At 43.6% G+C, this 18,841-nt stretch overlaps 1 protein-coding gene across 1 annotated transcript; it reads left to right on the plus strand.

Annotated features, from left to right (window-relative positions):
• The first annotated feature begins 10,763 nt into the window (after nt 1–10,763).
• LOC110492670 (matrix metalloproteinase-9) lies at nt 10,764–18,370 on the plus strand. The gene is made up of 13 exons (XM_036947708.1): nt 10,764–11,060; nt 11,334–11,572; nt 11,840–11,988; nt 12,328–12,456; nt 12,720–12,893; nt 13,423–13,596; nt 13,818–13,991; nt 14,966–15,121; nt 15,398–15,605; nt 16,267–16,406; nt 16,516–16,666; nt 17,125–17,228; nt 17,448–18,370. The coding sequence occupies exons 1-13, from the start codon at nt 10,917–10,919 to the stop codon at nt 17,570–17,572; spliced, it is 2,067 nt and encodes a 688-aa protein (XP_036803603.1). The 5' UTR covers nt 10,764–10,916; the 3' UTR covers nt 17,573–18,370.
• Nucleotides 18,371–18,841: the final 471 nt, after the last annotated feature.

Consider the following 18,841-nt stretch of genomic DNA (forward strand, 5'->3'; position numbering starts at 1 on the left):
CTCACTCTCTCTCTGTCTTTCTGCTCTCTCTCTCTCTCTCTCTCTCTCTCTCTCTCTCGCTCACTCTCTCTGCTCTCTCTCAATTCAATTCAATTTCAATTTAAGGGCTTTATTGCATGAAAACATATGGAAACATATGTCTACATTGCCAAACCCAAGTGAAATAGAAAATAAACAAAAGTTAAAGAAACAATGAAAAATGAAGAGTAAACATTACATCAGTCACCTAGTAGTATCCTGTCACAGGCCATACTGTATGTTGTCATATGAAGTGGTGAAATAGATATAACAACTACGGTCATCAGGGTTGTGGGTTCGATTCCCGCATGGGACAGATATAGAGTAGATGATATCATGGTGCTCGTCCATCAACAAGCCCTTTATTGATGGATGAGCACCATGTGGGCCAAATCTTAGCAGAGCGAGAGAGCGAGAGAGCGGGCTACTTTCAGAACTACTGGCTAAAAAGTATACAAAAGTACTGGATAATCTCTTTAAAGATAAGCCTCACAAAATGATCTGTGACCAGTCTCTGTTATTGTGAGCCAAGAGAGAGAGAACACCAAATAATGCATGCAGAGCAGAATTAGACTGACACCGGCTAATTATCAAAATCCAGAAAAGAGATGTTAAATTCCACAACCACCTAAAAGGAAGCGATTCCCAAACCTTCCATAACAAAGCAGTCACCTACAGAGAGATAAACCTGGAGAAGAGTCTCCTAAGCAAGCTGGTCCTGGGGCTCTGTTCACAAACACAAACAGACCCCACAGCGCCCCAGGACAGCAACACAATTAGACCTAACCAAATCATGAGAAAACAAAAAGATAATTACTTGACACATTGGAAACAAATCTACAAAAAAACTGAGCAAACTAGAATGCTATTTGGCCCTAAACAGATAGTACACAATGGCAGAATACCTGACCACTGTGACCGACCCAACATTAAGGAAAGCTTTGACGATGTACAGACTCAGTGAGCATAGCCTTGCTATTGAGAGGCCGCCTTAGGCAGGCCTGGCTCTCAAGAGAAGACAGGCTATGTGCTCACTGCCCACAAAATGAGGTGGGAACTGAGCTACCAAACCTCCTGCCAAATGTATGACCATATTAGAGACACATATTTCCCACAAATTACACAGATCCACAAAAAAATTGAAAACAAATCCAATTTTATTAAACTCCCATATCTATTGGGTGAAATACCACAGTGTGCCATCACAGCAGCAAAATGTGTGACCTGTTGCCACAAGAAAAGGGCAACCAGTGAAGAACAAACACCACTGTAAATACAACTCATGTCTATGTTTATTTATTTTCCCTTTTGTACTTGAACTATTTGCACATCGTTACAACACTGTATATTGACATAATATGACATTTGAAACATCTCTATTCCTTTGGAACTTTTGAGAGTGTAATGTTTACTGTTCATTTTTAATTGTTTATTTCACATTGGTTTATTATCTCACTTGCTTATTTCACTTGCTTTGGCAATGTAGACATATGTTTCCCATGCCAATAAAGACTTTTGAATTGTATTGATTTGAGAGAGAGAGAGAGCGAGAGAGAGAAAGAGAGAGCGAGAGAGAGACAGAGAGACAGAGAGAGAGAGGGAGAGAGAGAGAGAGAGAGAGAGACAGAGAGAGAGAGAGAGAGCGAGAGAGAGAGAGACAGACAGATAGAGAAAGAGACAGAGAGAGAGCGAGAGAGAGAGAGAGAGAGAGAGAGAGAGAGAGAGAGAGAGAGAGAGAGAGAGAGAGAGAGAGAGAGAGAGAGAGAGAGAGAGAGAGAGAGAGAGAAAGAGAGAGCGAGAGAGAGACAGAGAGACAGAGAGAGAGAGGGAGAGAGAGAGAGAGAGAGAGAGACAGAGAGAGAGAGAGAGAGCGAGAGAGAGAGAGACAGACAGATAGAGAAAGAGACAGAGAGAGAGAGAGAGAGAGAGAGAGAGAGAGAGAGAGAGAGAGAGAGAGAGAGAGAACACAAAAGCCTTACAAAATTGTACAATATTGTCTCTTGTATTTTTACATTTTATATTCAACCACAGCTGTGGGCCAAAACAATCTCATGTAGCTTTAATCCACATTGGAGTTGGAGCCCACTGTTCAGCATTTACCCTGCATGCATAGGGCCTGATGTGATTCAGGATAACTCCGTCTGGTGCCTTGCCTGGGTACTAGTCTGCTTGTGCTGACACTTAACTTCTTGTACTCTGTGTCATATGCAGTTTGGCATGACATGGAGTGGCAAGGAGAGGAATGATAGCACAAAGATCTGGGACCAGGCTATGGCCAAGCTTTCTTCCTTCTCAAATGTTTACAACTCACCACTTTTGTTTAACAACAAGTCATCAGTCTTTGGGCTTAATTATGACATGGCCTGTTTGGTTTCAGACCGGCTTGTTAAATGTAAGCAAACTGTTTGTGTCTTGTACATTGTTTATAGAAGGTGGGAGTGGTGGTTAAATACACCAAACTCACTTCCTGTTTTTTTTGTTCTCTCTCTCTCTCTCTCTCTCTCTCTCTCTCTCTCTGTCTCTCTCTCTCTCTCTCTCTCTGTCTCTCTCTCTCTCTCTCTCTCTCTCTCTCTCTCTCTCTCTCTCTGTCTCTCTCTCTCTCTCTCTCTCTCTCTATCTCTAAGAGTGTAGAATGATGCAGTTGCATTGCCGTGGCTCTCCGCTTCAAAAAGCCTTCAGCTGAACTGTACTTTGTTACCATTGATTTGTTGATCTAGTGGTCCGCACAGCAGTTCATCTACTTTTGATGTGGAGAATGTGTACTTTACCCAGGCCTTGCTGAACAGGCTGTGTTGTGGAGCTTTTCTGGGAAAAGTTGTTGTTTTTACACTAGGTTAGGGTTGGTGTCCTGACATCATTTTTCTCCTCACTGACAAAACATTTCTTGTTTTTCTTTTATGCTTCCTCTTTCGGGATTAAAACTATTTTTTATTGTTCCTATTATTACTACCGTGACAATTATCCAAAATGATTTTTTTTTAGAAACAGTAAAAAAAAACAAAAGCAGCGATTTCACATTTGTATTGTTACAACAAAAAAAATGATACATCTGGTAACTTTAGTACAGTTGAGGGAAAATAATGAAGGTTCGAGGTCAATTCAAACTCCCACACGCCAAGCAACAGTTGGCTGACTGGCCTCTGAAACAGCCATCGTTCTGTTCTACTCAAAAACTAAAAACAAATCTGAATTGATTTACATTGTTGAGAACCCACCTGAAACGGTTCTGTGTGTTTTTCTCCTCTTACCAGGGGTGTGTGGACAGCCCTTCAAATTAGTGTATTCAGCTATTTCAGCCACACCCGTTGCTGACAGGTTATAAAATTGAGCACACAGCCATGGAATCACTACAGACAAACATTGGTAGTAGGCCGCCCAACCTCACATAACAGGATCTCCGAGTGCTGAAACGCGTAGCGAGTAAAAATCGTCTGTCCTCGGTTGCAACACTCACTACCGTGTTCCAACCTGCCTCTGGAAGCAACGTCAGCACAAGCAAGAACTGTTTGTCGGGAGCTTCAAGAAATGGGTTTCCATGGCTGAGCAGCTGCACACAAGCCTAAGATCACCATGCACAATGCCAAGCGTCAGCTTGAGTGGTGTAAAACTCGCCACCATTGGAAACACGTTCTCTGGAGGGATGAGTCATGCTTTACAATCTGGCAGTCTGACGGACAAATCTGGGTTTGGCAGATGCCAGGAGAACGCTACCTGCCCCTATCCATAGTGCCAACTGTAATGTTTGGTGGAGGAGGAATAATGGTCTGGGGCTGTTTTTCATAGTTCAGGTTAGGCCCCTTAGTTCCAGTGAAGGGAAATCTTAACGCTACGTGGAAGGTCCTTCCCTGTTTCAGCATGACAATGCCCCCATGCACAAAGCGAGGTCCATACAGGTTTGTCAAGGTTTGTTGAGGTTGGTGTGGAAGAACTTGATTGACCTGCACAGAGCCCTGACCTCAACCCCATCAAACACCTTGGGGATGAATTGTAACGCTGACTGCGAGCCAGGCCTAATCGGGCCAACATCTGTTTCTGACCTCACTAATGCTCTTGTGGCTGAATGGGAGCGAGTCCCCGCAGCAATGTTCCAGCATCTAGTGGAAAGCCTTCCCAGAAGAGTGGAGTCTGTTATAGCAGCAAAGGGGGGGGACCAACTCCGTATTAATGCCCATTATTTTGGAATGAGATGTTTGACGAGCAGGTGTCCACATACTTTTGGCCATGTAGTGTAACAGTATGTCAAGTACACACACATACAGAAAAACATACCTGCTGAAGGTGAGTCATGTGTATTGTATAAGACCGTCCTGCAGGCAGGTGGAAACACTTCCCTTAACAGAGGACTGGAGCCAGACTGATTTGACTCATCAGTCCCAAGGACCACAGCCAATCAGAAGTAGTTATTTCTGGTCCATTAGACCCGTCTTCATCAAAACAGTCTATTTATCTGATATTTGATCTCTGTCAGTCTCAACTGTGCTGAGTCTGACAAACAACTTTTGAGGAGCAAGTTAGTATGATTGACTGGGTTTGAACAATTTACAAGACTGTGTAATTACGCTGAGCTAAGTGCCTGGACACAGCCCTTAGCCGTGGTATATTTTGACCATATATCACAAACCCACAAGGCCTTATTGCTATTATAAACTGGTTACCAACATAATTAGAGCAGTAAAAAAATAAATGATTTGTTGTACCCGAAGTATAGGATTGATATACCATGGCTGTTAGCCAATCAGCATTCAGGGCTCGAACCACCCAGTTTATATATGCAGACAATGACTCCTGTTGTGGTTTTACAGTAAGAGATTTTCAAGAGATGTTTCTATGGTTTTTTAATTTCCTTTGTTTTATGGTACTTGTTACCTTTTCCTGACCTCCATTTTACACAGACATTCTTTTACTCAACCGGCTCTTCTTAGCTGGACCTTTATGGCATCAGGCCTACAGTGAGCATTGGCCAATGTATGTTCCTGGACTGGAGCAGTATGTTGACTGGAGCAGTATGTTGACTGGAGCAGTATGTTGACTGGAGCAGTATATTGACTGGAGCAGTATATTGACTGGAGCAGTATATTGACTGGAGCAGTATGTTGACTGGAGCAGTATGTTGACTGGAGTAGTATGTTGACTGGAGCAGTATATTGACTGGAGCAGTATGTTGACTGGAGCAGTATATTGACTGGAGCAGTATGTTGACTGGAGCAGTATGTTGACTGGAGCAGTATATTGACTGGAGCAGTATGTTGACTGGAGCAGTATGTTGACTGGAGTAGTATGTTGACTGGAGCAGTATGTTGACTGGAGCAGTATGTTGACTGGAGCAGTATGTTGACTGGAGCAGTATATTGACTGGAGCAGTATGTTGACTGGAGCAGTATATTGACTGGAGCAGTATATTGACTGGAGCAGTATATTGACTGGAGCAGTATGTTGACTGGAGCAGTATGTTGACTGGAGCAGTATGTTGACTGGAGCAGTATATTGACTGGAGCAGTATGTTGACTGGAGCAGTATGTTGACTGGAGCAGTATGTTGACTGGAGCAGTATATTGACTGGAGCAGTATGTTGACTGGAGCAGTATGTTGACTGGAGTAGTATGTTGACTGGAGCAGTATGTTGACTGGAGCAGTATGTTGACTGGAGCAGTATATTGACTGGAGCAGTATGTTGACTGGAGCAGTATGTTGACTGGAGCAGTATGTTGACTGGAGCAGTATGTTGACTGGAGCAGTATATTGACAGGAGCAGTATGTTGACTGGAGCAGTATATTGACTGGAGCAGTATGTTGACTGGAGCAGTATGTTGACTGGAGCAGTATGTTGACTGGAGCAGTATGTTGACTGGAGTAGTATGTTGACTGGAGCAGTATGTTGACTGGAGCAGTATATTGACTGGAGCAGTATGTTGACTGGAGCAGTATGTTGACTGGAGTAGTATGTTGACTGGAGCAGTATGTTGACTGGAGCAGTATGTTGACTGGAGCAGTATATTGACTGGAGCAGTATGTTGACTGGAGCAGTATATTGACAGGAGCAGTATGTTGACTGGAGCAGTATGTTGACTGGAGCAGTATGTTGACTGGAGCAGTATATTGACTGGAGCAGTATGTTGACTGGAGCAGTATGTTGACTGGAGCAGTATGTTGACTGGAGCAGTATGTTGACTGGAGCAGTATATTGACTGGAGCAGTATGTTGACTGGAGCAGTATATTGACTGGAGCAGTATGTTGACTGGAGCAGTATGTTGACTGGAGCAGTATATTGACTGGAGCAGTATATTGACTGGAGCAGTATGTTGACTGGAGCAGTATATTGACTGGAGCAGTATGTTGACTGGAGCAGTATATTGACTGGAGCAGTATGTTGACTGGAGCAGTATGTTGACTGGAGCAGTATATTGACTGGAGCAGTATGTTGACTGGAGCAGTATGTTGACTGGAGCAGTATATTGACTGGAGCAGTATGTTGACTGGAGCAGTATGTTGACTGGAGCAGTATATTGACTGGAGCAGTATGTTGACTGGAGCAGTATATTGACTGGAGCAGTATGTTGACTGGAGCAGTATATTGACTGGAGCAGTATGTTGACTGGAGCAGTATGTTGACTGGAGCAGTATGTTGACTGGAGCAGTATGTTGACTGGAGCAGTATATTGACTGGAGCAGTATATTGACTGGAGCAGTATATTGACTGGATCAGTATGTTGACTGGAGCAGTATGTTGACTGGAGCAGTATATTGACTGGAGCAGTATGTTGACTGGAGCAGTATGTTGACTGGAGCAGCATATTGACTGGAGCAGTATGTTGACTGGAGCAGTATATTGACTGGAGCAGTATATTGACTGGAGCAGTATGTTGACTGGAGCAGTATGTTGACTGGAGCAGTATATTGACAGGAGCAGTATATTGACTGGAGCAGTATATTGACTGGAGCAGTATATTGACAGGAGCAGTATATTGACTGGAGCAGTATATTGACTGGAGCAGTATATTGACTGGAGCAGTATATTGACTGGAGCAGTATGTTGACTGGAGCAGTATATTGACTGGAGCAGTATGTTGACTGGAGCAGTATGTTGACTGGAGCAGTATGTTGACTGGAGCAGTATATTGACTGGAGCAGTATATTGACTGGAGCAGTATATTGACTGGAGCAGTATATTGACTGGAGCAGTATGTTGACTGGAGCAGTATATTGACTGGAGCAGTATGTTGACTGGAGCAGTATATTGACTGGAGCAGTATGTTGACTGGAGCAGTATGTTGACTGGAGCAGTATGTTGACTGGAGCAGTATATTTTTTTTTAGGCTGTTACTGTATGTGTATACCAGATGCATCAAAGCTACTGTATATACTGTAGACTGAAGTGAATTGTGTATGTTGATCGAGTAAATATATTTTTTCATCTTGGACAGCTATCATGATAAGACACAACATATGCTCATACAATATCCTGACGGATATGGCACATTTTCTTTGGTGCTGTTTGTCATATCCCTTTACCAATAATTCTGAGAAAAACCAACCAGCCTGAAACCAACCACTGGCAGAAAATAGGACGCTTCCCATCAGTCCCTTGCCTCACGTCCTGCCTACAGAACTAGAACGAATGTGATTCAATGTCTATAGTTGTATCCTCACCTGGAACATTCCCAGCTGTAGACCGCTTCTCATCACATCTGGTCTAGTGTATATGGGGACAGAGGGGGAGGGGAGGGGGGGTTGTCAGCCGTGTACTCATAGAAAAAAAAAGCCCCTCATGCAGGTTTGAGTCATTCTTCCTGCTTCACTGAAATGCTGCTATATACAGAAGTAATTAACCACATAACCACATCATAATAATAGGTTACGTTGTATCTGGTCTTTCGGGGGTCATTGTCTCCATTTTGTTTTGGAAAGCAGAAGACCAAACCAATACTCTACTCTGTATGTGTAAAGCTGTTGCACTGAGACTACATAGGCCTATGTAAGATGCTTGGACTGGAAATAAAAACCACTCTTGAATGATGAAAGATCTCCTTAGTTGGGAAACACACACTCCTAATGACCTAATATGACCTAATATGGGGCAGTTTGATCACAATGATTTAGTCACCTGTTATGGTGACATTAATGTAGCTCGTTACCTAAAACAAATTGACCACAGACCGTATTGCAACGTCGTTATTACATGTTCAGTAAGCCTTGTTGTGAAATGAATTGTGTTGTTAGAAGCATTTTATTTGTGTATTATATATATATATATATATATATATATATATATATATAAAAATATATGTAAATATATATAAAAACATGACTTTCTGTAACAATTAATTTAGTTTGTATCATTTGTATATAGTTCAATGTCAACTTTCAGTCACATCATGATGACCCTTACCTCATCTACTACATGTATTCAGTCATTGATCTGTGGGGAAAGACAGAGAATGTTTTTTCTTACCTTTATTTCACTAGACATGTCAGCTACGAACAAATTCTTATTTCCAATGATGGCCTAGGAACAATGATGCCTTGTTCAGAGGAACAGTGGGTTAACTGCCTTGTTCAGGGGAACAGTGGGTTAACTGCCTTGTTCAGGGGAACAACTGCCTTGTTCAGGGGAACAGTGGGTTAACTGCCTTGTTCAGGGGCAGAACAACAGATTTTTTTAACTTGTCAGCTCAGAGATTCGAACTTGCAACCTTTCGGTTACTAGTCCAACGCTCTAACCACTAGGCTACACCTGTATATCTTAAGACAGTTGTCAGTGCAGTAGTTATAGCTTGACCCAGTCAGTCACAGTTTTCCAAATCTGAAAATAGAAAAGTGGAAGCAATCTTTATTTAAAGACAATTTTTTTTTTTTTGAGGCTACAATGTATTATTTTAGATAACAGAAGTGTGTGTATTATTTTACATTTTACATTTATCTTCCACATGTGTCACAGTTACACAACCTCTGGTTAAACCTCACAGATGAACATGACCATTGAATAAACATGTCAGCAGGTGTTTTTCCCATAAACCTCGTACAGGAAATGAAAACAATGGATTTCTGGGACATTACAGCATACCCCGTTCAAATCAAATCAAATCAAAGTTTACTTGTCACGGGCGCTGAATACAACAGGTGTACAGTCTTACAGTGAAATGCTTACTTACAGGCTCTAACCAATAGTGCAAAAAAAGGTGTTAGGTGAACAATAAGTAAGTAAAGAAATAAAACAACAGTAAAAAGACAGGCTATCTACAGTAGCGAGGCTATAAATGTAGCGAGGCTACATACAGACACAGGTTAGTCAGGCTGATTGAGGTAGTATGTACATGTAGATATGGTTAAAGTGACTATGCGTATATGATGAACAGAGTGTAGCAGCAGCGTAAAGGAGGGGTTGGTGGGTGGTGGGACACAATACAGATAGCCCGGTTAGCCAATGTGAGGGAGCACTGGTTGGTCGGCCCAATTCAGGTAGTATGCACATGAATGTATAGTTAAAGTGACTATGCATATATGATAAACAGAGAGTAGCAGCGTAAACGAGGGGTTGGGGGGGCACACAATGCAAATAGTCCGGGTAGCCATTTGATTACCTGTTCAGGAGTCTTATGGCTTGTGGGGTAAAAACTGTTGAGAAGCCTTTTTGTCCTAGACTTGGCTTTGACAAGAATAAAAGCCAAAACATAATTATTTAACTGTGTATGTTCCCAACTGTGTATGTTATCCTCGTCAGTGGAGGCTGGTGACGGGAGGACAGCTCATAATAATGGCTGGAACAGAGCGAATGCAACGGCATCGAACTCATGGAAACCATGTGTTTGATGTATTTGATATCATTCCACTTATTTCCACTCCAGTCATTACCACGAGCCCCCGTCCCTCCCTAATTAAGGTTCCACCTGTGATCCTTGTACATGTCAAAACGGAAGAAAAAATATTGGGATACATTTGTAGATTACTACATTTTGGAAACCCCCTGAACTATAACATAATGCTCACTCCCATAGGGAGGGGTAATGACTGGGAGAGAGAGAGAGAGAGAGACAGAGAGAGAGAGAGAGAGAGAGAGAGAGAGAGAGAGAGAGAGAGAGAGAGAGAGAGAGAGAGAGAGAGGGGGGGAGGGAGAGAGAGAGAGAGAGAGAGAGAGAGAGAGAGAGAGAGAGAGAGAGAAAGAGAGAGAGAGAGACAGAGAGAGAGAGAGAGAGAGAGAGAGAGAGAGAGAGAAAGAGAGAGAGAGAGACAGAGAGAGAGAGAGAGAGAGAGAGAGAGAGAGAGAGAGAGAGAGAGAGGGGGGAGGGAGAGAGAGAGAGAGAGAGAGAGAGAGAGAGAGAGAGAGAGAGAGAGAGAGAGAGAGAGAGAGAAAGAGAGAGAGAGAGACAGAGAGAGAGAGAGAGAGAGAGAGAGAGAGAGAGAGAGAGAGAGAGAGAGAGAGGGGGGGAGGGAGAGAGAGAGAGAGAGAGAGAGAGAGAGAGAGAGAGAGAGAGAGAGAGAGAGAGAGAGAGAGAGAGAGAAAGAGAGAGAGAGAGACAGAGAGAGAGAGAGAGAGAGAGAGAGAGAGAGAGAGAGAGAGAGAGAGAGAGAGGGGGGAGGGAGAGAGAGAGAGAGAGAGAGAGAGAGAGAGAGAGAGAGAGAGAGAGAGAGAGAGAGAGAGAGAGAGAGAGAGAGAGAGAGAGAGAGAGAGAGAGAGAGAAAGGGGGTGGAGGTTAAGAGGGTGACTAAGACTGAGAGCATAAATACTGAACCCAAAGCACAAAGCACCAAAGGAGAACATCCTATCCACTAAACTTCAAGGAACAGTGATCCACTGCAAGCTTTGTTACTGTCACTGAGAGTCTCTTCATTGGCTGTCTGGCACATCACATCGTATCTTCTCTATTACTTTGGGCAACTTTCATCTTACTTTGGTCTCACCATGAGATCTCACCATAGTGTTCTGGTTTTCCTAGTGCTGGCAATGTGCACGGTAGGTGGATGGTGCTTTCCCCTGGAGAAAACCGTGTCTGTCACCTTCCCTGGAGATGTCCTCAAGAACATGACGGATATGGAGCTGGCAGAAGTGAGTAGCAGATGCATAGAGACGCATGAAATATTCTAGCTTTTTAAATCTATAAATAGATTTAATTTGTCCTGTGTGGAGGATTGCTAAAAATACATTTGGCGAATTGTCCATCGTGTCTCAATGTCATGACATAATATAAACCTAAAGTCAATCAATCTAAATGGAGTAATTTCTAATTATATGCAATAATCTCAATAGTTGCGATCTCATTATTTGCAATGATCGAATTATCTATTAAATCTCATTGCATTCATTATTTCCTGCCTCCAGAGCTACCTGAAGAGGTTTGGCTACATGAACGTTCAGCACCGCAGTGGTTTCCAGTCTATGGTGTCCACCTCCAAGGCTCTGATGAGAATGCAGAGGCAGATGGGGTTGGAGGAGACAGGGACGCTGGACAAGTCTACGGTAGCAGCAATGAAGGCGCCACGCTGTGGGGTCCCTGATATACGCTCCTACCAGACCTTTGACGGGGACCTGAAATGGGATCATCATGATGTTACATACAGGTACTGTGAAGGGGATTATGTGGGACTGGTTTAGGGTTCTAAGCATTAGGGTTGAGGCTAATCTCATCCACCCAGTCGGTAGCAATTGAGCGTGTGGACGAGGTTAGGTTTACAAGTATAGTGTGTGGAGAAGTTAAAGCCAGGTGTGCACAGTGTAACAATGGCCTGGAAATACTATATGATTTATAGCAAACAGAGCAAGTAGCTAAACATGTGGCCGTTCAAGCCTCAGTGGCCTTCACAGAGGTGATTTGCTTTTCTCTCTAGGATCCTGAACTACTCTCCAGACATGGAGGCCTCTCTGATAGATGACGCCTTCGCCAGAGCCTTCAAGGTGTGGAGTGATGTCACCCCTCTCACCTTCACGCGACTCTTCGACGGCACCGCAGACATCATGGTGTCATTTGGAAAAGCAGGTAAGAAGGGCTGCAGTAACTGTACGCAGCCTGAGATCCGAACGGACGCGCTGTTTTTCACCCATCGTTTCACTTCAGTGAAACGGCGCATGTCAGTTTTGGATTTCAAGGCTATGCAATATGTGTCATACAATCTCTGAAAGCATCAATTAAACCGCCTCGGCCTCCCAGAACATTTACATTTTTAATACGTATCTCTAAGTTGAAGAATACACATCCAAATTAATCTTTATTGAAGAAACATGAAAGGAAGGAACTGAACTGACCAAATTGAAATACGATTAACCCCAACCCTGCATGAAATGAATGGCATTAATTCCTTGCCTTGTTATTTTCCAGATCATGGAGACGGCTACCCCTTCGATGGTAAGGACGGCCTTCTGGCCCACGCCTTCCCCCCTGGTGAGGGCATACAGGGAGACGCCCACTTTGACGACGACGAAAACTGGACCCTCGGCAAAGGAGCAGGTCAGCATGGAGGTGTATAGTCAATCCTGGCTGTTTCAGTCAGTCAGTACTTCATGGTGCTAGGTCACCCCGTAGTGCCCATTTTAAGCGTCTTATTGACTGAGATTGAACTGAACTATGTGCCTCTGCCAACATCTCCACGTCATCTGTAGGATTGAAATCTTGAGCTCCAGTGAACCATCTTATTATATGTATTTAATCATGTTTGACATAGCTATTGTTCACAATTACTCCCAATAAAAACATAACTTTTTTTGTTCCAGCTGTGAAGACTAGCTTTGGCAACGCAGAGGGTGCTCTGTGCCACTTCCCTTTTTCCTTCGAGGGCAAGGAGTACTCCACCTGCACCACAGAGGGGCGCTCTGACAACCTGCCCTGGTGTGCCACCACAGCCGACTACGGCAGAGACAAGAAATTCGGCTTCTGTCCAAGTGAACGTAAGATTGACAGTTAATACTTGAGAGGAATGATTGGTCAGAAAGTATTTTAGACCGAGTTTTCTTTGACATGCCTCTAATCATATGCCCCTCTCTCTCTCTACCTCTTTCTCTCCCTCTCTCGCTCTACCTCTTTCTCTCCCTCTTTCTCTCTCTCTCTCTCTCTCTCCCTCTCTCTCTCTACCTCTTTCTCTCTCTCGCTCCATCTCTCTCTCTCTCTCCCTCTCTCTCTCTACCTCTTTCTCTCCCTCTTTCTCTCTCTCGCTCCATCTCTCTCTCTCTCTCCCTCTCTCTCTCTACCTCTTTCTCTCCCTCTCTCTCTCTACCTCTTTCTCTCCCTCTTTCTCTCTCTCGCTCCATCTCTCTCTCTCTCTCCCTCTCTCTCTCTACCTCTTTCTCTCCCTCTCTCTCTCTCTCGCTCCATCTCTCTACCTCTTTCTCTCCCTCTTTCTCTCTCTCGCTCCATCTCTCTCTCTCTCTCTCTCCCTCTTTCTCTCTCTCGCTCCCTCTCTCCTTTTCTCACACACAGTTCTGTACACATTCGACGGAAACAGCAATGGCAAAGAATGTGTGTTCCCCTTCGTGTTCCTGGGGGAGACATATGAAGGTTGCACGACAGAGGGTCGCAGCGATGGATACCGCTGGTGTTCCACCACAGACAACTTTGACAAGGATAAGAAGTATGGCTTCTGTCCCAACAGAGGTGAGGGAGTATCACTGTCACCACTACCAGACCTGGGTTCAAATAGTATTATTTTTCTTTCAAATACTTTGAATGTTTTATTGATCCTGTCTGGAGAGTCAGATGGGCGGGGTTTGCATTTTTGGGACTATTCCAATGTTTCCATTGCTTCAGGAAACCACAATCAAGTACAGCTAGAGTGACACATGTTCCCTAATAGTGTTGTGTCTGTGTTATGACAGATACGGCTGTGATTGGTGGAAACTCTGAGGGAGAGCCGTGCCAGTTCCCCTTTGTCTTCCTGGGGAAGAAGTATGACTCATGCACCAGCGAGGGACGGGGAGACGGCAGGCTGTGGTGCGCTACCACCGGCGACTTTGACGCAGACACGAAATGGGGCTTCTGCCCAGATAGGGGTGAGTAAGTGCACCTACCATGCTGACTCAAACTGCTGGCTGACAGTCAGAGACAACGTCAGGGCACCTACCATGCTGACTCAAACTGCTGGCTGACAGTCAGAGACAACGTCAGGGCACCTACCATGCTGACTCAAACTGCTGGCTGACAGTCAGAGACAACGTCAGGGCACCTACCATGCTGACTCAAACTGCTGGCTGACAGTCAGAGACAACGTCAGGGCACCTACCATGCTGACTCAAACTGCTGGCTGACAGTCAGAGACAACGTCAGGGCACCTACCATGCTGACTCAAACTGCTGGCTGACAGTCAGAGACAACGTCAGGGCACCTACCATGCTGACTCAAACTGCTGGCTCAGATCATTTACTTTGAAATTGCCCTTTCAAGCACGATTCTAGGTATATACATAACCAGGCTAGTGCAGTGTAGCTCATCTTGGTTCAATAGTGTGGAAAATGTATATTACTGTAGGTGCACTAGCCTGGTCCCAGATCTGTTGTCTCCTTCTATAAGCCTGGTCCCAGATCTGTTGTCCGTTCTATAGCCTGGTCCTAGATCTGTTGTCTCCTTCTATAGCCTAATCCCAGATCTGATTTCTCCGTCTAAAGCCTAATCCCAGATCTGTTGTCTCCTTCTATAGCCTGGTCCTAGATCTGTTGTGTCCTTTTATAGCCTGTCCCCAGATCTGATGTTTCCTTTTATAGCCTGGTCCCAGATCTGTTATCTCCTTCTATAGCCTGTTCCCAGATCTGTTGTCTCCTTCTATAGCCTGGTCCCAGATCTGTTGTCTCCTTCTATAGCCTAATCCCAGATCTGTTTGTGCTCGAGCCAACTCCATTACTGTAATTTTACAGCCAAATGTGACAATGATTGATGGGTAGTTGGCATGATAGCAGACTGACACTCAGGTCATAGGTGCACACCACAACTGACTTAATGATGTGTTTCTACTCACCCTCTCCTCTCTCAGGCTACAGTCTGTTCCTGGTTGCGGCTCACGAGTTCGGTCATGCCCTGGGTCTGGACCACTCCAACATCAGAGACGCCCTCATGTATCCCATGTACAGCTACGTGGAAGACTTCTCCCTGCATGAAGATGATGTTGAGGGCATTCAGTATCTCTATGGTATGATATTATCACAATATGACATGATTACACAATATCCCTAGTCTGGTCCTAGATCTGTTCGCACTTTCTTGACTGACAACTACCATAGGAGTTGGCGAAACAAACAGACCTTGCACCAGGCTGCAATATCATGTGATCCCATAGAATTCACAACATACATACAACTCAGTATTTCCCGCTATTACAAAAGAGATCCGTTGGTAATGGAACAACAATGACAATAGTGTTATTCATTTAATTCATTGCATTCCTTCCCACTATCTTCCCACCCAGGATCCAAGACAGGCCCTGACCCCACACCCCCTGGGCCCACCATCCCTACACCTGGTCCCAGCGACGAGCCTGAGCCCAACACCCCCACTACCACCACTACCAGCCCCACCACTACACACCCTGTGGACCCATCCCAGGACGCCTGCCAGATCAACAAGTTCGACGCCATCACAGAGATCGATGGAGACCTGCACTTCTTCAAGGATGGGTGAGTAACCTTTTAAAAAAGAAGGTTGCTTTGCGGTCCGACAGTAGAACCTTTTTGAGGGCTTTGATGTTAAATGGGTGTTATGCCCCTCACAACAAGAGTTGTGAGATAAGGGAGAGATAACTGTAGAGAGATACAGGACAGAGTTATGGGCTAAGGGAGAGATAACTTGGAGAGAGATACAGGATAGAGTTATGGGCTAAGGGAGAGATAACTTGGAGAGAGATACAGGATAGAGTTATGGGCTAAGAGAGAGAAAACTTGGAGAGAGATACAGGACAGAGTTATGGGCTAAGGGAGAGATAACTTGGAGAGAGATACAGGATAGAGTTATGGGCTAAGGGAGAGACAACTTGGAGAGAGATACAGGATAGAGTTATGGGCTAAGGGAGAGATAACCTGAGAGAAAAACAGGATATACAATGTATGAGTACAGGACAGAATGTAAATAAACAAGCCAAGGATTCACATATTCCTTACACTGGATTACACTACTAAGAACAGCTACACCACAAGGACCATAAGCGCTCATGAACACTTTTTGAATCATTATAGCACAATTTCTTATGAAATTGTAGCCCATTATCTTACAATGTAAAAAAAATAATTATACATTTTTTGCTAAATTCCTAATTGTGATGTATTTTTGCTGATTCAACAGGCAATATTGGAGGTTGTCAAGCAAGACTGAGGGTGGACTGAAGGGTCCGTTCTCCATGTCTGAGAGGTGGCCAGCTCTGCCGGCCGTCATTGACACGGCCTTTGAGGACCTTGTGACAAAGAAAATCTACTTCTTCTCAGGTAAACAGAATTCTGATTTTTACACACACACACACACACACACACACACACACACACACACACACACACAAACACACAGACTCTAAGCTTTGTCTCTGTTATCCCACAGGCACCAGGTTCTGGGTGTATACAGGACAGAGTCTCCTGGGACCCCGCAGCATTGACAAACTGGGTCTGCCCTCTACTGTAGAGAAGGTGGAGGGAGCACTGCAGAGAGGGAAAGGCAAGGTGCTGCTCTTCAGTGGAGAGAACTACTGGAGGTGAGTCAAGTTTCAATGTCCCGTATACAAGTACAGTGAAACACCTTTCTTGCACGCTCTAAAACACAAACAAATGCAGTAATCAATATCAATGTGGTACTAAAAACGAACACAAGGTAGAACAAAAAACACGAGAAATAAAAGCCTGAGTTTAGGAAGTAGGGGGTGTTGAGATAAGGTTGTGGGTTCAAGTTCTGAAGGGATCATCATCGCATCCACATACTAGAAACGCATGCACTCACTGTATTGTAAATTGCTTTGGATAAAAATGACTGCTAAGCAGCAGAATATTGTTATAAGCTATATTATCGTAACCTAGAGAATGCTGACCTAAAAAGTAACTAGAAGATGAAGAGGATCAGAAGAGCTCAAGGATCAAGGTTCAACTTATAACTATTTTCTGTATCTGTAGGTCTATGTTTTGTAATAACCAAACCAAATGTATCTGATCCTTACAGGCTGGATGTGAAGGGCCAGAATATCGACAAGGGATATCCCCGCTTCACAGACATCGTCTTCGGGGGTGTTCCCAATGATGCTCATGATGTCTTCCACTTCAAGGGTAAATATTAAATTATTAATTTACTCTTGTGTGTAGACCTTTAAAAAGGGCCTTATTTTATTCTACACGAAGCAAAAAATATTACAGCAAACTGTCAGTTTAGTATGTACTTTCTTATCAAAGTTAGACACATTACAATCATGTAGTAACTCACAATCATGTTATAACTCACAATCATGTTTAACTCCTCATAACCTATTGTGATTGTTCCTACTCTAGGCCACATCTACTTCTGTCGGGATAGTTTCTACTGGCGAATGAACTCTAGGAGACAGGTAGACCGCGTGGGATACGTGAAGTACGACATCCTGAAGTGTACCGACTCCTCCAACTTCCGCTACTGAGCTACTTTACCCATAGAAATTGACATACTAGAATGAGTATCCCCATTCAAGTCAGTATTTCGTGACGGTCTAAGGGGCCATCTTGGTTCTAGTATGAATATTTCTATGGCACTGTTTCTGGGCTGAATATTTTAAGAACCTTTCCAACAGGATGTTCATTCTTAGAGTCCCAGATTTGTTTGTGCTGTCTTGCCAACATATTGCTATGCCATTCTCTGTCTCTCCTGAGGCTATAAAAGGGGATCTCTGATGCGAGAATTATGCAGATGAGTGCTTGTGGTACTGTTGGTGTATGGGGTGCCGTTTGTAAAGTTGAAACGACGCCCCACTTTGTGTGCTTTTTAAGACGGTGAAATATTGCCCCCCCGTCCAGTTGATTCAGGTCAAACCAAATGATACACATGTACGGGCAATTTCCTTCTAACTGTGTGAGTAAATGGATTTATTGTCCTCTAGTGTAGGGTCTAGAGACAGATAACCACTGCCCTGAAATAACGATTTCAGCACCAGCAGATCCGATTCACAATCTGTTGGTGCTTAAGCCTATCTGCCTGGCGCAGATATTCTTTGATGAGCCATGAATTTGTATGTATTATTACCCTCTAGTTTTATTTTTTGTGTTCAACAATGCAATGTTGGTTTATTTGGTGTTGTTTTATATTTCTGAACTGGCCCAAAAAGCCATGTATTTTTGCACTGGATGTCACGCAATGGTGTCTCCATCACGTTTAAGTTATTTCGTAAGTAAATCAATGTTTTGTATTAGAACTGGAAATTCAATAAACAAATAGCATTTCATTATTAGTTGTTGTCATTTTAACTATATAGCTAACTAATCATATTGTGCAGCGGTCACCAAGCCTCTTCCTCTCTGCTGTCAACACAATGAGGTTCCGCATAATAGTTGGGAGCTATGCCTGTTTTTTTTGTTGTTGAATGTCCACACAGTTGACAGAGCCAAACATCCAGCGTTATTAAGGTGCCACTGCCACATTATAAGAAATCTAAGTAAATAGATACATTGTAACATCTAACCATGGTTATACAATCATCAAGATGCTATTTTACATTGTAAGGAGCTCGATATTACACTTGAAAATTAACTGCGCTGCTCGTAGTCAAATTCTGTAATACGTATTCCTCTGGAAACAATAATCCTATACTTTACCAAACATCTAAATATACTCTTCATTCTCTTTATTGAATATAATCGTTTAATACGATTAATTGGGGAGGAACGCTGCCCTTAACATAATAAAAATGCAAGGA

Source organism: Oncorhynchus mykiss, chromosome 16 (assembly GCF_013265735.2).
Source record: "Oncorhynchus mykiss isolate Arlee chromosome 16, USDA_OmykA_1.1, whole genome shotgun sequence".
NCBI lineage: Eukaryota > Metazoa > Chordata > Actinopteri > Salmoniformes > Salmonidae > Oncorhynchus > Oncorhynchus mykiss.

Excerpts from the sequence above, each read along its gene's own strand:
- LOC110492670 (XM_036947708.1), top strand. The coding sequence starts at position 10,917 with ATGAGATCTCACCATAGTGTTCTGGTTTTCCTAGTGCTGGCAATGTGC. Across the intron at positions 12,457-12,719 it reads GACCCTCGGCAAAGGAGCAG|CTGTGAAGACTAGCTTTGGC; the intron begins GTCAGCATGGAG and ends TTTTTGTTCCAG. Across the intron at positions 15,122-15,397 it reads GGGCATTCAGTATCTCTATG|GATCCAAGACAGGCCCTGAC; the intron begins GTATGATATTAT and ends CTTCCCACCCAG.